Raw genomic sequence first — 27695 nt, forward strand, 5'->3', positions numbered from 1 at the left:
TTTCCATTGCGTGAGCAATGGAGCAATCCAGGAGGCATGCAGGGAGGTTTGACGGATATTTTCTTTACCGATGGGTCCAAGACTGAAATAGGGTCTGGAGCCGGATGGTACTTAAACGATAGTAATAAGTATCACTACGCTATGGGGGGAATGGCAACTGTCTTCCAAACAGAAGTTTTTGCCATCCTAAAAGTAGCCGAATGGATAATCGAGAGGAGATGGAGCGGGAAACAGATTGGAGTCTTCAGTGACAGTCAGGCTGCATTGAAGGCCCTGGAGAACGCGAAGCAAACCTCAAAGATTGTTCAAGAATGTAAGAAGAAGCTTAATTCTGTCGCAAAACAGAACAGGCTTGTACTTATATGGGTTCCAGGACACTCCGGTGTTCAAGGAAACGAAATTGCCGACGAATTGGCCAACCGTGGATCAGCGGTGCCTCCACAGGGGCCAGAGCCAATAATCGGAATCAGTCCCGCAGGAATCAAGAACTGGATCAACGATTATGTAGGCAATCTACATAAAGAGCGATGGTCCGGTCTAGAACGCTGCAGAACTGCAAAGTGTTTTGTGACGAGTCCGAACAGAAAACTGTCAAACTTTCTACTAAAACTTAGAAGGAAAGACATTCGGTTGATGGTCGGCATCATTACAGGACACAACCCATGGGGTCAGCATATGGCCACCATTGGAATCATCGAGGACCCGGTATGCCTGTCGTGCTTGGAGGAGGCGGATAGCACTGAGCACTTTCTCTGTGAGTGTCCTGCCTTTGCTAGAGCGCGACTACGAGTATTGGGTTCCGATGTCATGAGAATGAGTATTATTCGTTCTCTAAAACTGGAGGATATTTACAAATTTGTCAAAGAATCTGGAAAATTCTCACAGGACTAACTATCTCTATCTCTGTCTCTATTCTTTCCTATCTCTTTCTATGATACTTTTCTCCCTCCCTCCTTGACTATCTACCCCCTTTCCAGAGCTTTAAATACAATGGGCTTTTTTAGCCTGAGTGTTTTAGGAGCCACCAAATCTCCTGGTGCTCCTTGGCTCGACCTTTTCAAATTCAAATTCAATTCAATTCAATGCCCCAACGGTGCCAGGTCATAATTGACAATGCAGGAAATTGGACTTGCTACTGAGGTATTTGCATTGAGTATTGATGACCAAATTATCAATAAGTTTGCGAATTTTCGAAAAATCAATTGTTATTATTTAACAGTGACAACGCTCTTGTGTAACAGACTGTAGACAAATGTTCATGCCCACTCGTTCTTTTGATAACTTTACGATGTCAGCTAACTCATGCAACTTCACTTTTCGAGCATTCAAAGCGATTTTGATGATTTTTTTTATGCAAGCCATGTTGTTGTTGTAGCAGCATAAGCAATCCCCATATATATACTGGGAATGCTGCTGAAGGGACAGTCCTTGGCCGGATCGTTCCGGTTACGTAGATCCAACTGTCGTGGAACGTAGAACTGACTGTCGTGGGAATGTAGCAAACCATCGTTACCATTGCTTGGCTTGAACGATATTTTTCCCCATCAAGAAGCTGTGTAAAATTAAAACACGAAACTCTTTTTGGTCCATTCTTTCAAAAATAAGAAAATTAGCTTCACTCTTAGCGCAATAACTCACATCCTAATGAATAGAATATCATGAACTTTTAACAGTTGCCTTTTTAAGGTTAGTACTATCTGAAAAAGAGGTGAATTAAAATGAAATTAGTGCCGTCTATGTGTTAAGCCCGCGACTTTTCAGCCCATGTGTTATATTGAATTGGATTGGTGTTTTTTTTTTTAAGTTAGATCCATTTCGTGAGATCTAGGGATATAACAGCAAACTTTTTATCTCTATGTCTGAGATTTCATTAATTTGTTGTAAGAAGGGCTTGCCGAAAGAGCGAAGTCTTGCTCTAGATAGACCTGGATATTCGCATAAATAGTGGAAACGTCTTTCCTTAACCACTTCCGCTTCACGCCTTCTCCAGATGGGATTGAAAGACAGATTAAGTCTGGTTGCGTGATCCCCTACTTTCCAGTGACCTGTAAGGGTTGCAGTTATACGTGAAATGTTTGGCCGAGAGCATCCTAACAGGGGATTCGTTCTTTGGATTTTGTACGACGGCCATGTGTTTTTTGTTGTAGTACATGAAGTTAATTGCTTCCACCTTATTTCGGCTAAAGCATAGTAGTGCGAAGCAATGGATGTTTTTATTGTGTTATAAGGGGTAGCAACCGCCACCGCTTCTGTTATTTCTAATGCCGAATCTTTTCTTGCTAGCTCATCGGCCATCTCATTACCCTCTATGTTCCTATGGATAGGAACCCATATCAGAAAAATTTGAAGGCAGTGACCAAGCAGCTCTAGTTCCTTTCTGCACTGTAACACTAACTTGGATGCAATGGAATTGGAATCTAAGGCCTTAATAGCTGCTTGACTGTCTGAAAAGATGGCTACTCTTGCACAAATTTCTTTGTAGCATTTTAGTGATTTGCATGCTTCTCTGATTTCTAATAGTTCTGCCTGGAATTCACTGGCATAGTCAGAAAGTCGGATTGATTTCGATATGTTGAGCGGCTCCGAATAGAGGACAGCTCCAACACCACAGTTCATCTTGGCATTATCAGTGTAGATTTCAATGTCGAATGCACCAATCACTTTTCCTTTCCTCCATTCGGCTCTTGGTGGAAAACTCACCGAAAGTCCTTCTTGAAGTTAAGTCGGGGACTGTGCAGTCTGATTTGTTTTTGAGCAGTGAGGGTCCCTATATGAGGATTTTGCTGCGACAATCTTGTTGTCCAGCTTCCTATATCTCTGTGTCTCACCGGAATTGGGTTCTTATTCAAAAACTATTAAATCTCTATTACTTTTTTAATTTTAACTATTAACTAACTAATAACTAAGTAAGATAATACCTCATACCTGCATATATTTCAATTTTATTCCCAATTCTTCTTCATGCTGACGAATATATGTAAGAGTCATAGAAGCCAGTGACTAAGGCACTTGCACTAAATTGACAGAAAAAAAAAATAAATTTATCTTTTTTGTAAACATTCGTTTAAATTGAATGATAAGAATTTTAAATGGTTGCTTGATAAGTGGCTGCCACCCAGTGTCACCGCCCAACCAAACAAACAAATACAAACAAGAGCCAATGGCTTAACAAAACAAGCTCATTTCGAGCATTGACCGAGCAGTTTTGCCGCCAGCGTACTAAATTTCAACTCATTTTCAACTAAGTAAACGCTTAAATTGTGCACACAAACTTAATCCAGACAAATAATTCAGCAGTTTGCATCAAGCGTTTGCACGAAGCTTTGTCTCTTATCATTTTGAATATAAACAACCACGATAAGTAGAATCCGTTCTGCTCGATTTTACAGATTTTGATTTTTTCCTGTAAATGCTTTGTGCTTTCACAATTTGATACCCTTGTTCCGCTCGCTTCAATTGTTCTTTCGCCGATACTGGTCCGTGGGACGCCCCTTTCATGCCTCAATTTAAATTTGTCGACATTTTATTGGAATGCGATGGTTCACTTCGCACGCGTCACTCCACTGAACATAATAAATATTAGTAAATATGTGTATGCATGTCTACTAGTATATTGCCATTGTGGCAGCTTGACATAAGTCATGAATCATGTCCATGTGGGACACATACATACTTACGTTCACGTGATTGTTGAACTTGCACATACAGTTGCGGTAAAAAAATATAGCAGCAAAAAGTATTAACTCTTTCGTCGATACAAATTGTGTGAGGAGTTTTATCAAATTGGGTGTAAATAAAAAGTATTTCAATTAAGGTAGGTAGGTAGGTAGGTGAAATGGTTGAAGTGCCAGTCTAGCACTCCTCAAGTAGCACTAAAGCGCCGTTTTGATCCAACAGGCAGATGTCTACAGCCATATTGGAGAAGATTGATGGGATTTGGGTTGGCGCACTGCCGCAAGCTGTCGAAGAAAGGAGCACCCAGTGACCTTAGTCGTCTAGCTGCCAAACCCGGACATTTGCAGAGAAAGTGCTCAACAGTCTCCTTCTTCTGCGATGGGGGTTAAATGGCAACCTTAGCTTTTCCGCGTGTCTGGCGATCGTCCAATGACCGCTAAACACAGTTACGAGTTTGGAAATTAGATGGCGAGGAGTCCAAAGTACTTTCTGGGTCCCTCGTATATCATATTGGGGCCAAAGGGTTTTCGAAATAGCACATGGAGAAATGGAGTTCCATCTTTTCTGCGCTTTCCTGAGAAATAATTTGTGTAGTTCCTCTTCAACAACACGAACTGGATACCTTACCGGGATGGTCATAGGCGCAAAAAGTGCGCAAAAAAGAAGGTTTACTATCATATAATCAAAATACGAAGGAATCATATAAATGATAATAATGAAATAAGAGCGGTACAGGGTCCGGCACTCGAAGTGTAACCAATTAAAAAGGCCATAAATTTAGTTTGGAAAATTACTTTTATTCAATTCAAAGTAAAACATGTGTGAGAATAATACAAAATTAATAATCAATTTACTTTTGCTCGATATGACCACCTTTTGCCTTGACTATGGCCTTGAGACGGTCCAGACACCAATCGCAATCTGCCCGAATGTGATTTACAGGTATTTTGGCCCACTCGCGGACAATGGGTTTTTCCAGCGCCTCGAGACTGGTGAATCTTTTAGTTCGGACCCCAAAATGGCCCAACGAGATTAATCCATCGGATTCACGTCTGGTGAATTTGAGAGCCATTGTGTGGTCGTTATGATGTTGGGAATGTTGATTTTTAGCCATTCTTGGTTCACTCGCGCTTTATGAGACGATGCCGAGTCCTGTTGAAACGCCCATGGTCTGCCACCGAAATATTTGTCTGCCCACGGCTTCACAGCAACCTCCAGAATACTTTCCCGATAATATTTCCATAATATTTCCGGTTACAGCTGCCCAAACCATTACCTGTGGCGGGTGCTGCCTCCTGGTGGCCCATCGATAACTCGAATTCTCATATGAACGGTCGGTCAAATAAACCCTATCTTTTCTGCGCTTTCCTGAGAAATAATTTGTGTAGTTCCTCTTCAACAACACGAACTGGATACCTTACCGGGATGGTCATAGGCGCAAAAAGTGCGCAAAAAAGAAGGTTTACTATCATATAATCAAAATACGAAGGAATCATATAAATGATAATAATGAAATAAGAGCGGTACAGGGTCCGGCACTCGAAGTGTAACCAATTAAAAAGGCCATAAATTTAGTTTGGAAAATTACTTTTATTCAATTCAAAGTAAAACATGTGTGAGAATAATACAAAATTAATAATCAATTTACTTTTGCTCGATATGACCACCTTTTGCCTTGACTATGGCCTTGAGACGGTCCAGACACCAATCGCAATCTGCCCGAATGTGATTTACAGGTATTTTGGCCCACTCGCGGACAATGGGTTTTTCCAGCGCCTCGAGACTGGTGAATCTTTTAGTTCGGACCCCAAAATGGCCCAACGAGATTAATCCATCGGATTCACGTCTGGTGAATTTGAGAGCCATTGTGTGGTCGTTATGATGTTGGGAATGTTGATTTTTAGCCATTCTTGGTTCACTCGCGCTTTATGAGACGATGCCGAGTCCTGTTGAAACGCCCATGGTCTGCCACCGAAATATTTGTCTGCCCACGGCTTCACAGCAACCTCCAGAATACTTTCCCGATAATATTTCCATAATATTTCCGGTTACAGCTGCCCAAACCATTACCTGTGGCGGGTGCTGCCTCCTGGTGGCCCATCGATAACTCGAATTCTCATATGAACGGTCGGTCAAATAAACCCTATCGTTTTGGGAGTTTACGAATTACTCAATTTGAAAAATTTTCTCGTCGGAAAACACAATGTTCGGAAATTAACCGCTTTCGACTAAGCGTAGCAGCTCCTTAACTCTCTCAGGTCTGACTTGTTGCTGCTTTGGTGTGAGATCATCCGACTTTTGGATCTTGTAAACCCTGACTTTGAAATTATTTTTCAGTATACGGCGGATGCTACGGTCAGATATTTTCAGTTCTTTCGGTATTTGATTGGCACTTCGTTGCAGTCTTTTGATGACCACCTGACGTTTCGCGATGCCTACCAGAACCATTGTAACGAGTAATGGTGCGGTAACAAAAACTTTATTTTCTTTAAAGTGTTCGAGCTCACGAACAATCGCTGGTTTTGATTTTCCAACCAAATCACACACACTGTAAAGCACGTGCATGAAAATTATACGGGCAAGACATCCATAATATGGTTGTGTGGTTATGGACGCTGAAACATACCTCAAAGCCGACTTTAAGCAGATTCAGAGCGCTGAGTTTCATACTGCAACGAAGAGAGGAGGAATTCCAGTAGCCCTTAAGCTAAAAATTTTGGACAAGTGGCCTAAAAAATATTTGGTGGTATGAAAAGCAAAACGTTCATTACCACGGGCACTATAAATCGGGAAATGTATATGAAGGACTGTTTACAAAAATGTTTACCGCCATTCATAAAGCAGCATAAAGGCACAGTTCTGTTCTGGTCGGATCTAGCATCGTGTCATTACAGACGTCTTGCCAAGAGCTGGTATGACAACCGCGGTATAAATATTGCTCAAAAGGGCCACAACTCACCAAACTGTGCACAATTGCGACCCATTCAAAAGTATTGGGCAATTGTTAACAGAAAATTGCTAAAAGCAGAAAAAAAACAAGAAAAAAAATTAGCAGCAGTTTAAAATGAATTGGCGGAGAGCGGCAGATGCCGTAACAAAAACTAATGTCCATCGCCTAATAGAGAAGTCCAATCTAAATTTCGTCATTTTGTTTACAACAAAGAGAATTGATATGAGTTTTTTGTTTAACATAACGTAACGTAGTGCGCTTAAGAAAGAAGAAAATAAAATAAAAATTGTTTTGGTAGCTTACGCAAATTTTATGTTCTAATGATTTTAGCTCGACCAATATTTTTTGTATCCATTCTTTATGCATTCAACCAAATCACACCTCGTGATTCTTACTTACTTCTGTATGTAAGTATATGTACTACGAGGGGGGTTGAATAAGTACCCGTGTTAGAAATGAAGACACCATTTTTTAAGAATTTTTTTTTTTATTTTTCAACATAGTTTGCCAGATACACTTCTCCCAACGCTCTAGCCATTTTTTGAACCCCTCCAAAAAATAGGATTTGTCGCGCTCCCCAAAATACGTCTCCGTCTCGGCGCTGACTTTCTCGTTTGAACTAAATTTTTTTCCGCGAGCCATTTCTGCATGTTAGGGAACAAGAAAAAGTAGCAGGGAGTCAGATCGGGTGAATACGGGGGGTGCGGCAGCACTTCATAACGCAATTCATGAAGTTTGGCGGCGACAACTCCGGATACAAGTGCTAATCGCTCTTCCTTCTTCTAAAAAATCGATGAGGATGACGCCTGTCATCATCATCATCATTCCTTCGTCTCCGTTGCGGAGCATAGGGCCGTGTGGAGTTTCTAGTCTCCCATCGGACGCGTCCCCGGGTGGCGGATGGGGAAAAGCTCGGCAGATATGCAGGGCAGATGGGAAATAAAATACCACTCGCGGACCAAAACCAGAAACCAAGCAGCGTCTGTCTTATATTAAGCGGCTGAAAGCAGCGTCTGACTCGTAACGAGCGGCTGCCAGCAAATAGCTAATCTCGCAAGCTAAATTCAAGGTGGTAATCCCATCGCGAGGATAGGAACCTTAGGCTAACAACTTACTGTCTCCGAAATCAAATTGTTACAGAAACCAAAGACGCTGTTCGCATCCCAAAAAAACGTCGCCATGACCTCTGCGGCCGATGAAACTGTCTTAGCCTTCTTTGGGGCAGACTCCCTGGGAGAAATCCATTATTTCAATTGTTGTTTAGTTATCCGGTGTGTAATGATGAATCCAGGTTTCATCAACGTTGACAACTCGACGCAAGAATTCCTTCGGATCTCGCTCAAATTGCTCCGAACACTGTTTCGAAGTTAACAGCCGCATCTGTTTGCTGTTGCTTGTGAGCAATCGTGGTACCCATCGGGCCATAAACAATTTTTCCATCGCCAACTTATCATGTAAAATATTAATTACCGTTCCGCTCGACACACCCATGGCCTCTGTTACTTGACGCACTTTCCTTCGTCGATCAGCGAGAATCATGTCGTGGACTTATTGAATGATTTCCTCGGTACCCACGTCTGCCGGGCGTCTCGGTTGCTCCTCATAAAAAACGGATGTTCGCCACGTCTAAATTCGTTGAACAAATAGTGTGGTCCTAGATGGCGAATCGTCCCGATAAACAGCATCTAACTTTGCTTTTATCTCCAAAAACTAAAAGCGAATTACTCGAATAGCTGCCAAGTCCGAACTAACCTATCAATCAGTCTAAAATTAGTTTTGCCGTCGTTTGATAGATGGCAGCTCACGATGCTAACACCAACTTCCCTCGGGAACGCCCTCTGTCATCAAACACGGGCACTTATTGAACCGCCCTTGTATATATCGAAATGAATTCCCCCAACTGTCCGCCTTAATAGAGAGGTTAGGTAGCAGTGCGCACTTGGCGACAATTACAAAAAAGTTTACTCACTTTCCATAACTTTAAGAAAGTTGAATTGGAAAAGTTTATTGCTGCCACGGCATGGAAACGTGTCATTCTATGTAGTCTGTTGCACGAAACCTGTTCCACTCACACTAGTTACGGCTGCCACTAGTAAGCCCTGACGAGTGCGCGAGCACCTGCGGTAATGAGGCTGATGATTCGTCATTTGTGTCTATTAAATTGAATATTCAGTTATGTGGACGCGAATAGTTTTCGAATGTGAAGTAGTTTTTTCGCAAATAAACAAGACAATAAATTTGTGTCACTTGATGATTTTGTAGCATAAATAATTAATTTTCTTTCAATCTGTTGTATTTTGTTTAAAAGCTAGTTTGTGCCCATTGTGTAGTTCTCTATAATAAACAAAAATCAAACAAAAAAACATTAAAGCGGCTTATGCAAATGTATTTCGCCTAACTGCTTACCACTGATGATTCGCTGACCCCAAGTAAACCAGTCGAACTTGTCACTTCTAGAGCCAAGCTTTGCTAGTTTTTTATGAGTATCTTTTAATGAGGCTCTCATAATGAAATCTCGCAAATTGTTTTCGCCGTCAACTGTCACTACCTTTTACATTGAAATAAGAAATAAAAAAAATAAAAAAAAAAACAGAGGATAGTAACTACGTATTTCGTCCAGCATGCCAATCTTTATAGCCGTACGCACTCGACATACAACCTACATACATGTGCACACTCGAAAAATAACCCGACTGAACGAGAAGGGAAAGCGGAATTCAAAACAGATGTTCTCAGACGGGTTGTAAATGTGCATAACTACATACTTATGTCTATATACATACATATATATAATATATTAATATTTTTGTGCATGTATGTACATACGTGAATTTTTTCGAACACGACCAACTTACGATAACTGAAGCGAATGCCCGCCAGCAACAAACCACACAAAAACACACATATTTCATTCCAGCCCAGCCAACTTCCTATGATGGGCCGGTGAAAAAATATACTTACTAAGTTTCGTGTTGTTGCCGCATACGTACATATGTAAATGTATACACATCTACGTATGTTTGCAATACCTGCAGATGTTTAGTATGTAAATATGTGAGCACATCGCTCAAGTCCACCTGTCGTCGAGAAAATTTTGGTATTGTGTTTGCGCTGCCATGGTTTTTACAGCTACTGTATGTATGTATGTATGCGATTAAATAATTCTTAAGGGTGCATTTTCCTATACTTACATACAGACATACATACGAGGTGTGTTCAAAAAGTATCGCGAATTTTCAATTTTCGCAGGTTACGTATATTCAAATTTCGATTTTTTTGTGGCGATATGTTGGTACTCATGTCTCTCACTCATGCTGACGAGGTCGGCTGTTTTGAATGTTCAGGTAATTGTTGGCAGCTGCTCTGCTTGCACGTGTTTCAGTTCATCTTCGATTTTTACCTATTCAAAAAGATGGATCAAAGAAAAATTCGTACCAAAACTGCTCAATTTCGACCAAAAGCAGCATCGCATGAACATTGCTAATGAGATGTTGGACTCTGTCCGCGACGACCGAAGTTTGCTCCAGAGGGTCATAACTGGTGACGAATCGTGGGTTTATGGTTGTGACGTGGAAACCAAAGCTCAATCATCTCAATGGAAGCTGCTACACTTACCAAGACCGAAAAAAGCGCGCCAAATTCGGTCGAATGTAAGAGTTTTGCTTACCGTTTTATTCGATTGCAGGGGCGTGGTGCATCATGAGGTCTTGTCACAGAATAAAATGGTCAATAAGGAATATTACGTCCAAGTTATGCGCAATTTGCGCGAAGCAATCCACCAGAAACGCCAGTATTTGTGGAAGAACAAAAATTGGCTCTTGCATCACGATAACGCCTCTGCTCACACCCCCCTTTGCTTGTGCGCGACTTTTTGGCCAAAAACAACACACTAATAATGCCCCATCCACCGTATTCCCCAGATCTGGCCACCTGGGACTTTTTCTTGTTCCCGAAACTGAAGAGGCCCATGAAAATACGACGCACGCTACGATTGACGAGATAAAGGCGGCATCGTAGGAGGAGCTGAACAAGATAAAAAAATTATTTTTTGAAGTGCTTTGAAGATTGGAAAAAACGTTGGCACAAGTATTATGCACTCGCTCTCATGGGGATTACTTTGAAGGAGACCAAATATATTTTAAATAATTAAATAAATAATTTTTGAAAAAACACAAAATTCGCGAAACTTTTTAAACACACCTCGTATATGCGGTTAAAAATTTGTTCCTGTAACATTGTACAACGCAAAAAAAATACTGACAATGTTTTCTGGTAAAGGGTATAAAAAGCAATATCCTCCTGTGATCGAAATATTGAGGGGACGAATTACCAATTACAGCAATTTTTTTTGTAATTATTTTTTTTGGTGTTTTTAGAAAAGTAAGTTCATTCTGCAACAAAAAATTATTACTCAAAGCTCCGTACTCCATATACAAAATTCATAAAAATGTAACCAATTTCTTAAAACCCACACCGAAATTTCCAAATTTTATTTAAAATTTCTAGAAAAATTCTGGGAGCATTTTTTTTTCTAAAGTTCAATGCGTCTTTAAGGTTCTGTCAAAATTTCAATTAAATCAAACTTACGGAGATTACGAACTTTAACTGAAAGAATTTAGTGAGACTTTGGGCTCATTCAAGGGGGCAGATAGCTGTAAAATTTCGAAACACAAATTTTTTTTTCATAAAATGTTAATATAACCCTTTAAGAATATGCAAAAATAGTAGGAAAATTCGCCCCAAAATCAATTTTTTTTAAGCATTTTGCTCCGCGAATTTTTTTCCATTTTTTTCTAATTCATATAGAAATTATGACATTAATAAACAAAAAAGTTTTTGGTTTTTTGTATTCAGGTCACTGACGCCGATGCTACAATGTCCGCCGATTGAGATCCCAGCTGCAACCTTCCGCCATTTTAAATTATTAAAAAAAAAAATTGTATATCATTTTAAATAATTTTAATAAAAATCAGGGAAAATATGGCCGTTTACAGGTATCTGTTTACAGGTATCCTTAACTGATTTTTCCCCAAAAACCAGTATTTTTTTCTAAAGCTCAATGCGTCTTTAATGTTTGTCAAAATTTGAAACAAATCAGAGGAAAATTTACGGAGGTAACGAACCTTAACTGACTTAACTTTGCTCTCATTTCACTTAATTTGTCCGAAAAACCAATATTTATGTTTTTGTATTTTTCTAAAGTTTAACGCGCACATTTTTTGTTCGCTAAGGTGTTGAGCATTTATTTGCATTCTTCTAGGCGCTTCCGAACAGGTGCTTTATATAGAAGAAAATGTTCGTGTGATAAAAAGCAGTAAAAAAACCAGCGCGAATTTCGAGCGGCTTCGAACTTACATTTTATTCTACTAAAAATCAGTATTGCATTCCTTGAAATTTTCTAAAGATTCTGATTGAAAATTTGAAAAATTATTTAGATTTGTAACTTTCGTGAATTTTGTATTAAGTTTGGATCTTTGAGTTATATGCTTTTGTTGATAATAAAATGAAAAATTGATGCAAATACAAAAACAAAAAGAGTGAAAACTTGGCATTTCGTCGCGCTTATTATTTTGAACACAAATACCCAGTATGTCTATCGGCGATTTGAAAGTCTACGTCTGCATGTTTTTTAGAAGGTGGGATCAAAGTTTTCACGCTTTTGCACATTTTATTGGAAATCGGCAGTAACTTACTTGCAAGTAAGCGTTTTACCGAAAAAAAATTTCAATACTTTTTTTTTGCTTTATATCCTTGTTCACTCCGCTCGGGAACATAGGACCTCGACAAGACTCTTTCATCATACACGGTTCTGGACTGTTATTTTTGCGCTGTCCCGTGTAATATCGACATCTGCTAGTTCGCGCAACATCGACCTTCGCCAAGTGATCTTTGGCCGAGCGCAATCTCTGCTCCTTTCAGGCCCTCAAGATGTCAGAACTCCGAATTTGTATGCTGAAAAGTGTGATTGGGAGTCGAATTTTTCCATTCATAACAGAGGCATGACTTTTGTTCGTTACCCGCAGATTATTGTCCACCAGAGGTCTTTGTTCCCCTAATCGTCGCGCTAGTGACTTACAGACAGACTCAAAAACTGTCAAACATTTCATTGCTTTAATGAAGTCTTGATTTAGTATGAGCTCTGTAAATCTAAAGAAGTTTATTGTGAGCTATGTATTTAGGCAAATTTAAGTAAAGTAAAATTTCTTCTAACTTAAAGCAGCGGTCGTAGCCGAATGGGTTGCACAGAAACACTAAATGTTAGAAAAAGTTGTTTCTAATGGTGGTCGCTCCACAGGCAAACAATGGCAAACCTCCGAGTGTATTTCTGCCATGAAAAAGCTCTTCATAAGAAACCATCTGCGCTCATAGTCAACTTAAAACTGTTGGTCCCTCCATTTGTGGAATAACACCAACACGCACACCACAAATAGGAAGAAGAGCTCGGCCAAATACCTAACAGGAGTGTACGCGCCAATTCTTTATTTATTTATTAGGTTGGGGGAAAAAGAAATCCAGTATTATTTCGGTAGATGGCTGTAATGATGGATATCTCCTAAACTATCGATCAAATACTTTAAAGTTTACGCTCGTTGTCAAGGTGACATTACACACTAAAAAATCTGTTGCTGTTTTTGTTTGTTCCATTCAGTTGTGAGTTACAGGGTGTTAGCAATGGAGGTCAACAAGAAAAAATTCTGTGAATTCTACAGTTTTTCTTTGATAAAGGCGAAAATGCAAGCCAGTCCCTGAAATTGTGAGTGGTGTTTATGGTGCCGATACTGTGACAGCTAAATGTGTGCAATTTTGGTATCGTCGCTTCCGTTCAGGCATTTTTGATGTTAAAGGAAATGTCGTTAATGTCGATAAAATCACAGAAATATCCGAAGTTGACTGGCATGTTAGTAGCCGTAGCATCGCCCAGTAGCTAAAGAGCGACCATAAAAAAGTTTTAAATCATTTGCGCAAGAATAATGGACTCCTTTCTTTTCATTTAGAATCTATTCCCATCAAATGTACAGCTTTACGCGCCTTGATGCCGGTTTTGCTACTATTAAGGGGTTACATACAGTGGTCACACAATTTATTCGTACAGCCTGCGTAGTACATAAAAAACGTTAGCTTTGCGCAAAATATTTGTTGTGGCAATATATATTTTTTGGGTCAGTATAAGAATGTTACATTCCCGATGAATTGCCGCAAACAAAACTCCCGATATTTCAACTCCCACTGAGGGGTTCCAAGGAAAGCAGGCAGACGTAGCAAAATTCTGCAAAACATTTATTCATACACTTTCAGTTCATGATATTGTTGCTACAAAAGTAACAATAAAAATCGTTTGTGTTTTTACTAATATTGGTAAAAACGAAATAATATAGGTTTTTTTTAGCTTTTCCCGCTGATTCAGTTTCAGTTGCGCGTAATATTGAAATTGGCAAAATGGGACGAAGTGCGGATTTACCCATAGAAATCCTTAAAATGGTTATTAAATTGTACATGGAAAATAAGTATCTGCGCGAAATCGACAAAAAATTTGCAAATCGCATTATACGGTGCAAAGTGTTACCGCTGATTACGTTAATACTGGTAAATTGGAAGCTAAGCACCACCAAGCCGGAAGGCGAAAAATATTGACTTCACGTGCGGAACGTAACATAGTAGCATCAGTCGCGCAAAGTCCCAAAATAACCTCCACGATACTAGGCCGAAATATTCAAGAGTCTTTGCATAAAAAAGTAGGCCCATAAACAGTCCGTAATTGTCTGCAAAACGTTGGTTATCATAGCAAAGTGGCACGCCGCAAGCCCTACATTTCTGATATAAACAGAAAGAAGAGATTGGATTTCGCCAAATGCTATACAAATGAGCCAGATTCTTTTTGGGAAAACGTCATATTCAGTGATGAGTCGAAATTTAATGTTTCCGAATCAGATGGGCCTCCAAAAGTTTGGCGAAAAGAAAATACAGAACATAATGAAAAAAATCGTATTCCTATCGTTAAGCATGGAGGAGGAAATGCAATGGTTTGGGAATGCATAGTGCATCTGGAGTAGGAAAAATGGTTTTTATTGGTCATAAAATGGATTAACATCTGTATTTAAACATTTCGAAGAATAATTTGCATGATAGTTCCGTTAAACTTGGACTGAATGCTAGAGGGTTCTTGTTCCAACAAGACAATGACCTAAAACACTCATCTTATCTCTCGTGTAAGAATGGCTTATTTACCACTGTAAGCAGCTTAAATATTCACCTCAATCACCGGATCTGAACCCAATTGACCATGTCTAGGAGCTCTTAGAAGGAGAATCAGAAAGCACAAAATAACATCAAAAGCGTCATTAAAGACAGCTTTAAGTGTTGAGTGGGAGAAAATTGAAGCTAATGAAACCAAGGTATTGGTAAAAAGTTTGCAATGACGTTTGGAAGCAGTTATTAAAGCTAAAGGCAGCCTTATATGGCTATGTACGAATAATATTTTCGCATAAAATTGTGCCTTATTTCGTTAATGTCTTAAGTTCTCTAATTCCAGAAATGAAATTGAAAGTTTTGGGTCTTTAAATATTGCATAAATATGTTATTCTTTACGAATATATCAAAATTTTGTTCGTTTGTTTACCATACATCGTGCTAAGTATCAGGTGTAGCTGTTTATAAACTGTGAGTGTACGAATAAATTGTGTGACCCCTTAAGTCTATGCCAATAAGTTGTATCTTCTGAGACCTGTGCCATCATCCAAAGCCACGTTGGATATTTGAACGATGTCGTATTCCATATGTAGATAATGGCATACATCGGCCTTCCAAAGAAGAGTTTCGTTAATAGCTCTCATACGGCTTGTTTCACTCCATTTCGACCCGCCCTTACTGGAAGACCCTATGTACTCAAAGTTTATTATAATATTTGAATAATAATACTCCAAATAAGGAAATAATTCGCAAATTTCTGTCGAGTGCAAGCCTGTTTATGTTGTTGTTATTGTGTATGTAACAACACTTTGTATATTGGATGTCATTGGCCCTCCATCCCTTGCCTATTAGTACTCTTGAATAATTCACAAAAAACAGAAATGCGATTAGATAAGAATGGCAATATATAACTGTGTATGTGTGTATGTACATATGTATCTAGATAAGGAATTTACATTTAGCCCCGAAATTCATTATGGGCGTAATTATAATTATTGTTCGTAGCTTTATTTTGCCTTCAAGCAGCAAATCATTAGCGGAACTAATTGCTTTTTAGTGATACAAGAGCCAATTTGTTCCTAATGATAAATGTTTACTTTCAATGTTTTTCTTTTCTTCGCCAAAAACTAAATTTGCCATTGACCTTAACCGGAATTCGTTTGATGTATTTGAAGTTTTGCTTTTATTTAATATAACCTATTTTGCATTGTATGATATATTCTCGCCGAGTGTACTTACATATATATTGGGTATTCGAATAAGATACCGTCCTTTCTAAGCCAAAGTTACAAATTATTTAAACAATTAAATAATCTTCTTCTTTATTTACCATTCGTAATCGAATGTAAGCGATTATACAATTTAAAAGTAATAACAATTTTTACACATTTTTTTACAATTTTTTGTTTTTTTGTAATACAAATTTGAAAATAATGCGCGGTCTCTAGCTGCTTCCAAGAGGGGACCCACACGTTGATATTATGTGAAGTATGTGCCATTGGAAGCTATAATTTACTCCATTTTTCAGGCAGCATACGGATTCTTCTGACGAAAAATTCGAGTTCATCCATTCATTGAGCCAGTTTGCGATGCTCTCGTAATAAGAGAACCGCTCTGCAATAAGGGCTGACTGCATTGATGGTAATTCAAAGGTGCAATGACTAGGGAATACAGTGGGTAGGGAAGTCCCACTAAATATTTCTGGACCGATTTAGCAAAGTGGCCTGGCGTTGTCATGCAGCAAAATCAGTTTGTCCTTTCCATCGTACCATTCCGGCCGCTTTTCTTTGACAGCTCGATTCAAACGCATTAGCTGCAATCGGTAACGATCGCCAGTAATGGTTTTAGATAGTTTAAGAAGTTCATAATAGATGACACCCTTCTGATCCTACCAGATGCACAACATAACTTTTCAAGCATACATAAATGCTTTTTTTCGCTGTTGATAGACCTGGTTCAGAGACATTGTCGACGTTTAGACAATAGATCCATTTTTCATCGCCACGGACGATGCGGTGCAGAAAACCTTTTCTTTTCTGCCGTTCAAAAAGTATCTCACACGTCACCCAACGTCTCTCGATATTCCTCTCCTTTAATTGATGTGGCACCCAGTTACCTGCTTTCTGGATCATTCCCGTCGGGTACAAATGTTTACACACAGTTGATCTGCCAAAATCCAACTCTTTAGACATACAGGGTTTGATTGAAAAGTAATGAGCCTTATTTCTTTTAAGCAGTTTTATTAAACCTTTCGGCTTATACAACTAATATTCTTCCAAAGAGGACCTTTGAGCGTCAATACACCGCTGGTAGCGGTCCTTCCACTGCAGGAAACATTTTTTAAACTCATCCGCCGGAATCGCGTTCAATTTCGCTGTAACAGTTTTTTGGATCGCCTCGATGGAGTCGAAACGCCTCCCCTTCAGCTTTCTTTTCAGGCGCGGGAACAAGAAGAAGTCCGGAGGGCACAGGTCTGGGCTGTAGAGAGGGTGGGGAAGCACCGGAACCCCCATCTTGGCCAATGCAGAGGTGCAGAGGAAGGCGAGGTGCGCCGGCGCATTGTCGTGATGAAGGGTCCAATTGTTGACGAGGTCGGGCCGAACCCGGGCGACGCGGTTTTTCAGCCGAAGGAGCACTTCTTTGTAAAATGCCGCGTTTACAGTGCTTCCTGGAGGTAAATGTTCAAAAATTCACGAATCCGGTTCATATCTTCGTCTGTTTTCGTCGTCGAAGGCCTTCCAGATCGCTGTTCGTCTTCGACGTCCTCCCGGCCTTCCTTGATCGACTTGTGCCACCGTTTTACCTGGGCACTGGATAGAGATTGGTCTCCGTAAGCCTCCTTGAGTAGCCCAATGGTTTCGGTACTCGTTTTGTTTAGCTTTACGCAAAATTTGATAGAGTAACTTTGCTCCAACGATCGCTGCATTTTCACCACTGCAAAATCCGAACAAACTTTTAAAACAGCTTTCACGCCCGGAGCGATGTTAACTGCACCGCTGTTGCCAGCGAACTGGGACCGGTTTCTAGTGGAAGGTCCAATGATCATTTTCCCCCACCAGCCGATTCGGTTGATCGTTTGGCAGACGCTCCGCGCGGGAAGGCTCATTACTTTTCAATCAAACCCTGTATCATCAAGGGTTCGACATGCGTCTTCATCCCATAATTGTTGTAGTTGAGTATCTTCGAATTTTTTCGGTGCCACTTCGCTCGTTCGATCTTTATCACTCATGTCCAAATTGCCACTTTGGAAGCGTCGAAGCTACTCTTTACAAGTTGTATTGGATGGAGCGTTATTACCGTAAATATTGATCAATATTCGACACGTTTCAGCTGCACTTTTCTTTAGAAGGTAATAATGAAGCATGACTTTCCGCAAATGCTGTTTTTTCGGAACGAACGTAGACATTTTTGACGTCAGATAAAAAAGGATCTTTGCGCTTCAAACGAATGTCAACTACTGCGACCTAGACCCCACATATACACCTTCATACCGGTATTCTTGTATAACTAGAGCGAACACAAAAACAGTTTCAGCAGCGACACCTCTTTTACGAGGGCGGAAACTTATTGCCATACCCAATATTATTAAAACTGTAAATGATAATTGATAATTTTTTGTAATTTCAAGTTTCAAACTTTTTAATCAGAATTAAAAAAAAAATTGAATAGGCAGTTTTCTAGCACAACACCGTCAGCGGGAAAAAGTAGCAAAAATAAACGCGAATTTTAAGTAACTTCAAAGTTGCACTTTATTATGCCAATATCAATAATTCAATGAGCTACTGTAAAATTACGTACAATTTTTTTAAATCTGATAAAAAAGTTTGAATTTTTGACGACAATTTAACGAATTTTGCAGAAAGTTAGAAACTTTGATTTACATGAAATTTGTGGTAGAATGATCTAAATTTTTATCAAAAATTAGTGAAAATTAAAAAAACAAAAGAAAATTAGTCAAATATCGGGATTCTATTTTGTGCGTAGGCGTATGACATTTCAGTATGCATTTAACATCAGTTTCTTAAATTTCGGTACGAGCTGAAATTTTTCCCAAATCGGTTCTGATGAGAAATACTTTCTTCCTGGTTTGTAATCTTATTTAAGTAGCCCTTGCTTGTAAAGGAGGATCAATATAGAGGTATCGGATTTTAAATTGAAATACCTATGATCAGGAAGTACCTGGAATGTTTAATTTAAACGAACCGCGCACGTGAGAACCGGTCCATATTTTTTTTGCTTATGTTGGTAGGACTGTAAGACACACTTCTGTCACTTTTTAGCGCCATCGGATCATTAGTGTCTGCCTGGCCCACCAGAAATGTGGACAAACATTCTTGGATAACGCACCATCGCACCGAGCCCAAATTTTGCTGGATTATTTGACCAAACACCAAATAAATACCATCGTGCTAGCACCGTATTCACCTAGTTGAAATTACTACCTCGTGGAAGGAGATTTCAGTCGATAGAGGAGATCAAAGAGAATGCGACGACGGAGCTGAAGGCCATCCCTTCGATGGCCTACCAGGGGTGCATGGAGGGAGGACTGGGTTAAAAGTTGGCGCATGGGGTCGGGCGCTCGATAGCACAACTTTGAATGCGATTTTCTCAAAACATCTTAAAACCGCTTGGTAGATTTCAATAAAATTTATACTGATTTTTTTTAAACAATTAATTGACGGTTTCTTCTCGACAATCTGAAAAATATTTACTGAGGCCGCCATATTGTTTATTTTGAAAAAAAGCTTCGATCAGGCACAATACTATCTATTAATAAAACTAATTTCTTTTGTCCGATTGATTTTATATGAATCTCCAAGGACCGCACAAACAGCGATAACTTTTACAATTATTAATATTTTTTTTTTGTTTTTTGAAATTTTGCTAAAGTCAAGTCGAAATATGGCTGATTAATGCTATGTTTTTATTTTTGTAAAATAAAGCGATTGGCTAGCAAAAAAATATTTTAAATCATCATTTTTCGGGTCTCTTACTACCCTAACTCCTTACTTTATTTCAATTTAAAATCCTATACCTCTAAATTGATCACCCTTTAGATTTGGTGGGAAGGGCTGAGGCTTAATATCATTTGGTTAGGCCCCAACCCTAATAATCCACAATTACAATTTAATATCCTCTATACCTAAAAGACGTGCAGGACTCATCCGGACTAATGGGTTCGCTACTGAGTAACTAACGAAGTGCATAATTTTTGGGCAGCACTGTAAGTATATGCAAAATTGATTCTAAGTAGGTTCTCGAGGCGAATTGCTATAATATGAAATGTGTACCTACACGTGTGCACATACGTGTTCATGGATACATTAATAGTTCCTAGACACGCTATTGAAATTTGAAAATACTTCTAGGTATTAATGTACAATACACACACACACACATGTATACTTACTTACGTATGGGAGTTTCTAAACACATGAATTGTATATACCTTTAAATCTACCCCCAAACATGATAACAATAGCTTTTTGGTAGCACCCTTTGCCTACGGCTTACTGCCCCTTACCGTTGCCTCTCCATACATACATATTATATGTATATTAAAGTGGGCCGAAAAAAAATTTTTTTAGGAAAAGTTGCACTGTTAAACTAATAAAGTGTGTGCCGAATTTGAGCCCAATCGAACGATATCTTCTGTCGCCAGCAGAGGCCACAAATTTTGAAATTTCAGTTTAAATTCTGAACAATTTTAACTTTTTTGAAAATACTATTTGTTATCACACCCGTATATGTTAAATACAAATTTTATATGAGAAGGCCCACCGAAACAATTTAATTCACTACCACACTCTACCCTGTTTATTTGATCAAGATCCCTGTTTATTTGGAGCTCCCAGTAGCTCGTCGTTATACTGCGAGTTGAATTGAAGTTACAGCAATTACTTTGACTATTTTTTCTTCCCCTTTATTCGAAAGTTATTGTTTCGTATAAAAGCATTTAATTATATCTTTTATTAAAAGTTTATATGACGACAATGGCATTAACCAAATTTTCCCTAAGACAAACGTTTAATTGCCCATAGTTTGGAAGTCCTAAAGATTTGCCAGATCATCAACTACCAAGTTATGAAGATGTTTTTTTTTTCAAAGACGGGAAGTGGGAGTAGAGTAGGAGGAAACGAGTGCCGGCCTTTTCGATCATAGCCGGACAAGTTGCCAAGAAAACCATTTGTATTTATAACAAGGCTTCTATTCCCATAGTTTCACATTCACGCCCAATACCTATACATGATAGAAAGTACAGAGGAATTAAAGAGGATTTGTCTTCTGCACATAGAAGTCCTGCTTTGAAAAAATGTGCTGATGACTTTAAGGCGAATGCTTCCCGACTTTTTGATATTTAGGCTTGTAAGTGTCAAGATTTTACAACTTGCTCATCTCCAAGAGAAAAAAAGTTCCTCAAAAAGAGCAAGCTTTTCTGTCAGACCAAAGAGGTGCTCGTATAGGCCGTATCGGCCGGACATACCTGAAACAAAGAAACTTATAGAAAGACAACGACGCCGCGATGAGATGACCAAGCAAATTACTAATAAAAAATTCTGTGGTCCAGAAAACTATCCCTCTTGCTCTACGTTCCCATGCAATATATCTGAAGTGAATGATGGTTCAAGTATACGGAAGTGACGCTCGGATGGATTCATTCGGTGTACTTGAGCATCCCGTCAAACTATGTCTCAGTTTGACAACAAAGCCCAATACTCCCTCTGATTTGATAAATATGAAATGAACTATAGCTTTACGTTTAAACGCAGAGTTTCTTGAAATACTTTTTATTTCATATTTTTTTTATCAATATTACAAAACATGAAAAAAAGAACAAAACCAGTTAAAAAAAAAAATAAATTAAATAAAAAATAATAAAAATTAAAAAATAAATAAAAATTAAAAAATAAATGAAAATTAAAAAATAAATAAAAATTAAAAAATAAATAAAAATTAAAAAATAAATAAAAATGAAATTAAAAAAAAAAAAAGTTAAAAAAAAATTAAATTAAAAAAAAAAAACAAAAAAATAGGAACCCAAAGTGCAGCAACCTCCACGTGGTGGGTTCTGGGCTACAAAAATATTTATGTACTCGTATTTTCGCAATAAAAAGTAGGCAAAAAGCTGCACAATCAATAACGTTGTATTATTATTTTATAAAATAAAATGTTTAAGAATATCAACTGAAATTTCAATATTTGAGACCTCTGCTGGCGACAAAAGATATCGTTCGATTGGGCGGAAATTTGGCACACACTTTATTTGTCTAATAGAGCAACTTTTCCGCAATATTAGAATTCGATCCTAAAAAAATTTTTTTTCGGCACCATCCTATTAAATATATATTATGTACATACATACGCACGCATGCATAGAATGTTTAGCGCCCGTATAAATCGCTGCACCTACACGCATATGTACATCACTTATTCTATAGTAGATATATTGCTCCAATTTATTTTTGAAAAATTCTCTAGCATTTTCCTTTTTCTTCTCATTCGATTTAAAATTGCATTCGAACTAAAATCAATCAAAAAAAACAACAGAATTTGTTAGCAAAATGGCAGCGGAAGGTTTGCGTCAATGTCTGCTGCTGTGGAGCGTCGACTATTGGAATCTAGAAGGTAATCAAGCAAACATTTAGTCAACCAACCATGCCATCAAATCAATACCAAATAAAGCATTTTTTTTATTTTGATTACTTTTTCAAATTTGATTACTTTATACCCCTTTGCCATAAAGTTTACGTGGCTGTGTATTGGTTCGTTTTTTTTTATTCCTTTGTTCCCTCGCACTTTTACCCTTTTAAATTATTCATACATACTCGTATGTATGTATGTATTTAGTTTCTTTGTTATAGTTTCATATGCATAAATGAATTCTTTTTACCCCTTGTGTCAAACTCTGCATGGCCAACAACTTAGTTCCCTGACTTGACTTGGTCGAAAACCAATTTTCTCATGCAAATCGACTGCTTTGAGTTGAGTGCAGTGAATGCATGCGTTTATTTATTAAAACAAAAAAATATTATTGTTTTTTTTATTGAATTTTTATTTTTTTAAATAGATTCTGCATTTATATAACATCACAAAAAAATGTTTAATATACTTTTTTCCCAAGAATGTGCGAGTTGTAGGCATAGCCAAGTAGAAAACTGCTGCGTACTCAGAATTTAGAATTTCAAAATCTGGACATAGTGCCGTAAATCCAATTTTTCATGCGTCAAAGCATAAACTTGCCCGAAACTTTATACAAGGTGGCACAAAATTAATCACCGTATCGGAAAATTTATAGTTTTAAGCAAATGGCGTCGTATGTGAATCGAATTTGGCGCTTGTGAACTAGCGCAGTACCTATACTTAGACCTGCCATAAGTTCTGTTACACGCTATGTTCGTTACTGATATGAAATTATAATACTTTTGTAATGAAGTTAGTTTTATTTCATCATGTAAATATTAAAAACAAAAAATTAATTTTCGTTCGAAATGGTCACCATTTGCTTTTGCCCAAGCCTTCAAACGATTAGGCCATTCAGCTATTGCGGCACGCACGGTTTCATGGTTCATGAATATTGACGTCGCTGCTCGAACTTCGAGATTGTTTGAGAATATCCAAATTGACGAGTCTGAGCGAGGTCTGCGAAAGGCCATGTTCTCCAATTGTGGCCATAAATTTTAGTTCAATGGACAAACAGACAAGCGACGGAGTACTTCACTTCAAAACACTATTTTTGTTTATTAAAAAAGTAACTAAAAAATATATTTTTTTATTTATTAAAAAAGTTATTCAAAACCAATTGGATGATTGATGTTGCGCCACTTTGTATATATAAAAACTCCGTGAGAAAGCTTTATAAGTCATTGAAAAACAAAAAAAAGAGGCAGCATTTAGTTGCTTACAATAGACCTCTTCTTTTCGCCAAGTGTTAGCAAGTGGCTGCTACAAATAAAAATATGTCGACATCACTGGAAAAGAGCTGCAAAACATTACATATTTTTCGAACCAATTAATGAGTACTAGTAAGACCGCGTTCATACAGAGCAACTTTTGCTGCCTCAACTCGTTACTTGTGATGCTCGTCCTCTGTCAACACCCTTTGTGTTCTCTTTCTTCTCAATGCTGTTATCGTCTGTAGACTAAAAACTAACAATTGTAAGCTGCGTGAATACGACAGACAACACCCAAAAGAAAATTCGCAATATTGAAGCAATAAACGTCTCCCTGTATGAATGCAGCCTAATGAAACTCTCTTGAAGGAGAGTTAGCAGCATTGAAAATAGTGGTCGAAGTGGTCGTCCTCGCGTGGTTCCAGTGTGGCTTTAGAACTGGAAAGTCCATCATTGACCAGATATTCACAATACGCCAAGTCTGGGAAAACACCCATGAAAGGAGAATCGACGCACACCATCTTTTCGTCGACTTCAGAGCTACATTCGCCATTGTGAAAAGGAGTCACCTATATGCCGCGATGTGTGAATTTGGTATTCCCGCAAAACTAATACGGCTGTGCAAGATAACGTTGCTCATTACCAGCAACGTCGGTAAAATTGTGAAGAACCTCTTCGAAACGTTTGATGCCAAACGAGGTTCCAGATAGGAGACTCGCTGTCGTGTGACTTCTTTAATCTGTGGTATTGGTATTACAACTGCACTGTTAGTTCTGCCTTTTCCAAACTGGATAAAGAAGCAAAGTGAATGTGTCTGGTGGTGAACGAGGACAAAACGAAGTAGCTCCTGTCTTCAAACTAGCAGTCGGTGCACTCGCTTATCGGCACCCACGTTGTGAAAGACTTCGTTTATTTAGGAACCCAAATTAACACCAATAATAATGTCAGCCTTTGAAATCCAACGTAGAATCTCACTTGAAAACAAGTGCTACTTTGGACTAAGTAAAGTTGGGTAGTAAAGTTATCTCTCGAGGAACGAAAATAACACTCTACAAGGCTCTCATTATGTATGGCGCAGAAGCTTGGACGATGACAATTCTGCAAACGATTTTTGGAACTTTGCACGTTGGCGACGGTGAATATCACTGGCGATGGAGCGATGAGCCGTATGAGCTTTACAACGACATAGACATAGCGCAGCAAATAAAGATCCAGCAGCTACGTTGACTCGGTCATGTCGTTCGAATGGATACAAAAGCTCCGGCTCTGAAAGTATTCGATGCGGTACTAGTTGGTGGTGGCAGAGGATGAAGAAGGCCTCCTCTGCGTTGGAAAGATCAGGTGGAAAAGGACTTGGCTTCATTTGGTGTGTCCAACTGGCGCCGGTTAGCACAAGAAAGAAACGACCAGCGCGCTTTTTTAAACTCGGTCAAATTCGCGTAAGCTGTTATCGCACCAATTAAGAAGAAGAAGTGAAAAATTGATTTGTCCCGATTTTGAGGGCCAATTAAAAATTCCAAATACGCAGTTTTTTTTCTACTTGACTAGGCCTACAGTTTGTTGTTTGTCTCGTAGAAAGTATATAATCACTCTCACACAATATTATTTAATACCACCTTTTTGTTTAGAAAATTATTTTTTATTTATTTTATACTACATACATAAGTCTATTTTTTCTATCACCATGCAATAATTTATCCTACTCGTATTTCTACACTTGAAGCAAAAAACTGTGCATTTCTATTTATAGTTTTATTCATTTATTATTCTCTTTATATTTTATTCAGTTATGGCTGACAGTGCTTTCAAGTCGCGTGACATTGGCTTGCGTGCCCAAAAGAAGATCCTCTCGCGCATGGCCACCAAGAATATAGCGAAAACATTTATAGATGGCACCACCGCATCGCTTCTTGATAATTTATATCGCCTATGTAAGATGCATGTAAGTGCGTTACCATCGACTTTTGCTTACCATTTACATACATACATACCTACATATACATACCGATTACTTACTATGTGTGAGAACTTTTACTATTTCATGCCTAACTACTTACATTCATTTCTTTGCTGACTCATCACATTCACTGTACATTAACTTTATAATTTTACTTATCTATATAATGTAGACGGGCAACAAAGTCAAAGCGGAGAAGCTGATAAAAAACATAATTAAAATTGTTATCAAAATTGGTGTCCTACATCGAAATAATCAATTCAGTGCCGACGAACTGAAGGATGCGGAAGTCTTCAAGCGGAAGTTTCAAGTAAGTATTGTAAATGGGAATATAAGAAATAATTGTGGGCATACAGTATACACAGATGATTGAAAGATTACTAGTAACGGGGGGAGTTATTTTTCACTACTCCCAGAAGAAGTGTCAGTCCTTGGTCAGACACTATTATAATAAGGCTACTGCGTACTGCAACCAAAGCAGATTTATTGTGCGTTTGAAGCTTTTTAAAATTCTAGCACATTATGGGGTTTATTGTTCCATAGTTTACATGGAGGCACAGCAGTACCACCAAGCAGTGGCTAGAAAACAATATTCCTGGGTTCATAGGCGCAGAAGATTCAAAGATTGGCCGTCTGGAAGTCCAGATCTGAATCCATTGTGCTACAGTTTGTGCTCAGAATGGGAGAACATGGCATGTCGAAATTCTCGCAGAAATTTGGAGAAACTCAAACAATCCTTAGTTCGAGCAGCGACGTCAATATCCATGGAAACCGTGCGTGTTGCAACAGCTGAATGGCCTAATCGTTTGAAGGCTTGTGTAAAAGCAAATGGTGACCATTTCGAATGACAACTTAAAATTTATTTTTTAATATTTACATGGCATCAGCCATTTACATTAGGGTGGCACGCGGCCAACGGTCATGAAAATATTCTTTTCACAGATGAGAAAATTTTCACTGTTGAAGAAGTTTTTAGTAAGCAAAACGACGAAATATATGATAAAACTTCTAAAGACGCAAAAAATGTCCAAGGGTTCTGCGTGGCCAACATCCAGCCTCCGCCATAGTTTGGAGAAGGGTGTCTCGTAAAGTGTCTCTTCATTTCTATGAAAAAAGGGTTAAGACCGGGGCAAAAGTGCACCAGAAGGATGTCTCAGAAGACGATGGTGAAGCAGTTGAGCGGTACTCTGTTCAATTGAGAGCGTTGGATCTTCGAGCAAGATTCCGCTCCAGCCCATCAGCCATAAACCACCCAGCAGAAGATTCAAAGATTGGCCGTCTGGAAGTCCAGATCTGAATCCATTGTGCTACAGTTTGTGCTCAGAATGGGAGAACATGGCATGTCGAAATTCTCGTAGAAATTTGGAGAAACTCAAACAATCCTTAGTTCGAGCAGCGACGTCAATATCCATGGAAACCGTGCGTGTTGCAACAGCTGAATGGCCTAATCGTTTGAAGGCTTGTGTAAAAGCAAATGGTGACCATTTCGAATGACAATTTAAAATTTATTTTTTAATATTTACATGATTAAATAAAACTAACTTCAGTAAAAAAAGTATTATAATTTCATTTCTATAACGGACTTAACTTGTAATAGAACCTATGGCAGGACTAAAGACGTTTCGACATGCCGCAGAGTCAATGACACAATTTCCTTCAAAATTAGTTTATCGGTATTCTGCAGGTTCTGCGATTTTCGTGCTAAATTTTTTTCGTTAATTTTTTATATTATAAAAATATAATCATTGTATAACAAAAACCTTCTAAATCTTAGTTTTAAACTTTGTACAAAATTTCCGAAAATCGCGTTAATTTTTGTGTTTTCTTTCTGTACGATATTAAGAATTTATATCCCTGTAAAATATTAGGTTGATATCTTGATTACTTTTTGAGTTATATTCGACAGCGCAGAAAAAAACGTATTTCAAGAAGAGGGCGATTGAAGTTTTCGTTCTTACTCATCTTTCGTTCGACGCTCATCACTTCACCGTCTTTATAGGAACTTTTTAGACATCTATTAAGTTTAAAACATTGA

At 38.4% G+C, this 27695-nt stretch overlaps 1 protein-coding gene across 5 annotated transcripts in view; it reads left to right on the forward strand.

Moving 5' to 3' along the window:
• The window catches only part of LOC128865925 (protein salivary glands marred), a 53419-nt gene that overhangs the window by 19255 nt on the left and 6469 nt on the right, over positions 1 to 27695 (forward strand). For 4 of the 5 annotated variants that reach the window (XM_054106339.1, XM_054106340.1, XM_054106341.1 and 1 more), the window contains exons 2-3: positions 25491 to 25645; positions 25833 to 25970. In XM_054106339.1, coding sequence (XP_053962314.1) covers positions 25493 to 25645; positions 25833 to 25970 — 291 coding nt within the window. In that variant the 5' untranslated portion in view covers positions 25491 to 25492. Of the gene's footprint in view, positions 1 to 22359; positions 22439 to 25490; positions 25646 to 25832; positions 25971 to 27695 lie in introns of those variants that run through there. The other variant, XM_054106343.1, reaches the window with a different exon arrangement.

This window comes from Anastrepha ludens, chromosome 6 (assembly GCF_028408465.1).
Source record: "Anastrepha ludens isolate Willacy chromosome 6, idAnaLude1.1, whole genome shotgun sequence".
NCBI lineage: Eukaryota > Metazoa > Arthropoda > Insecta > Diptera > Tephritidae > Anastrepha > Anastrepha ludens.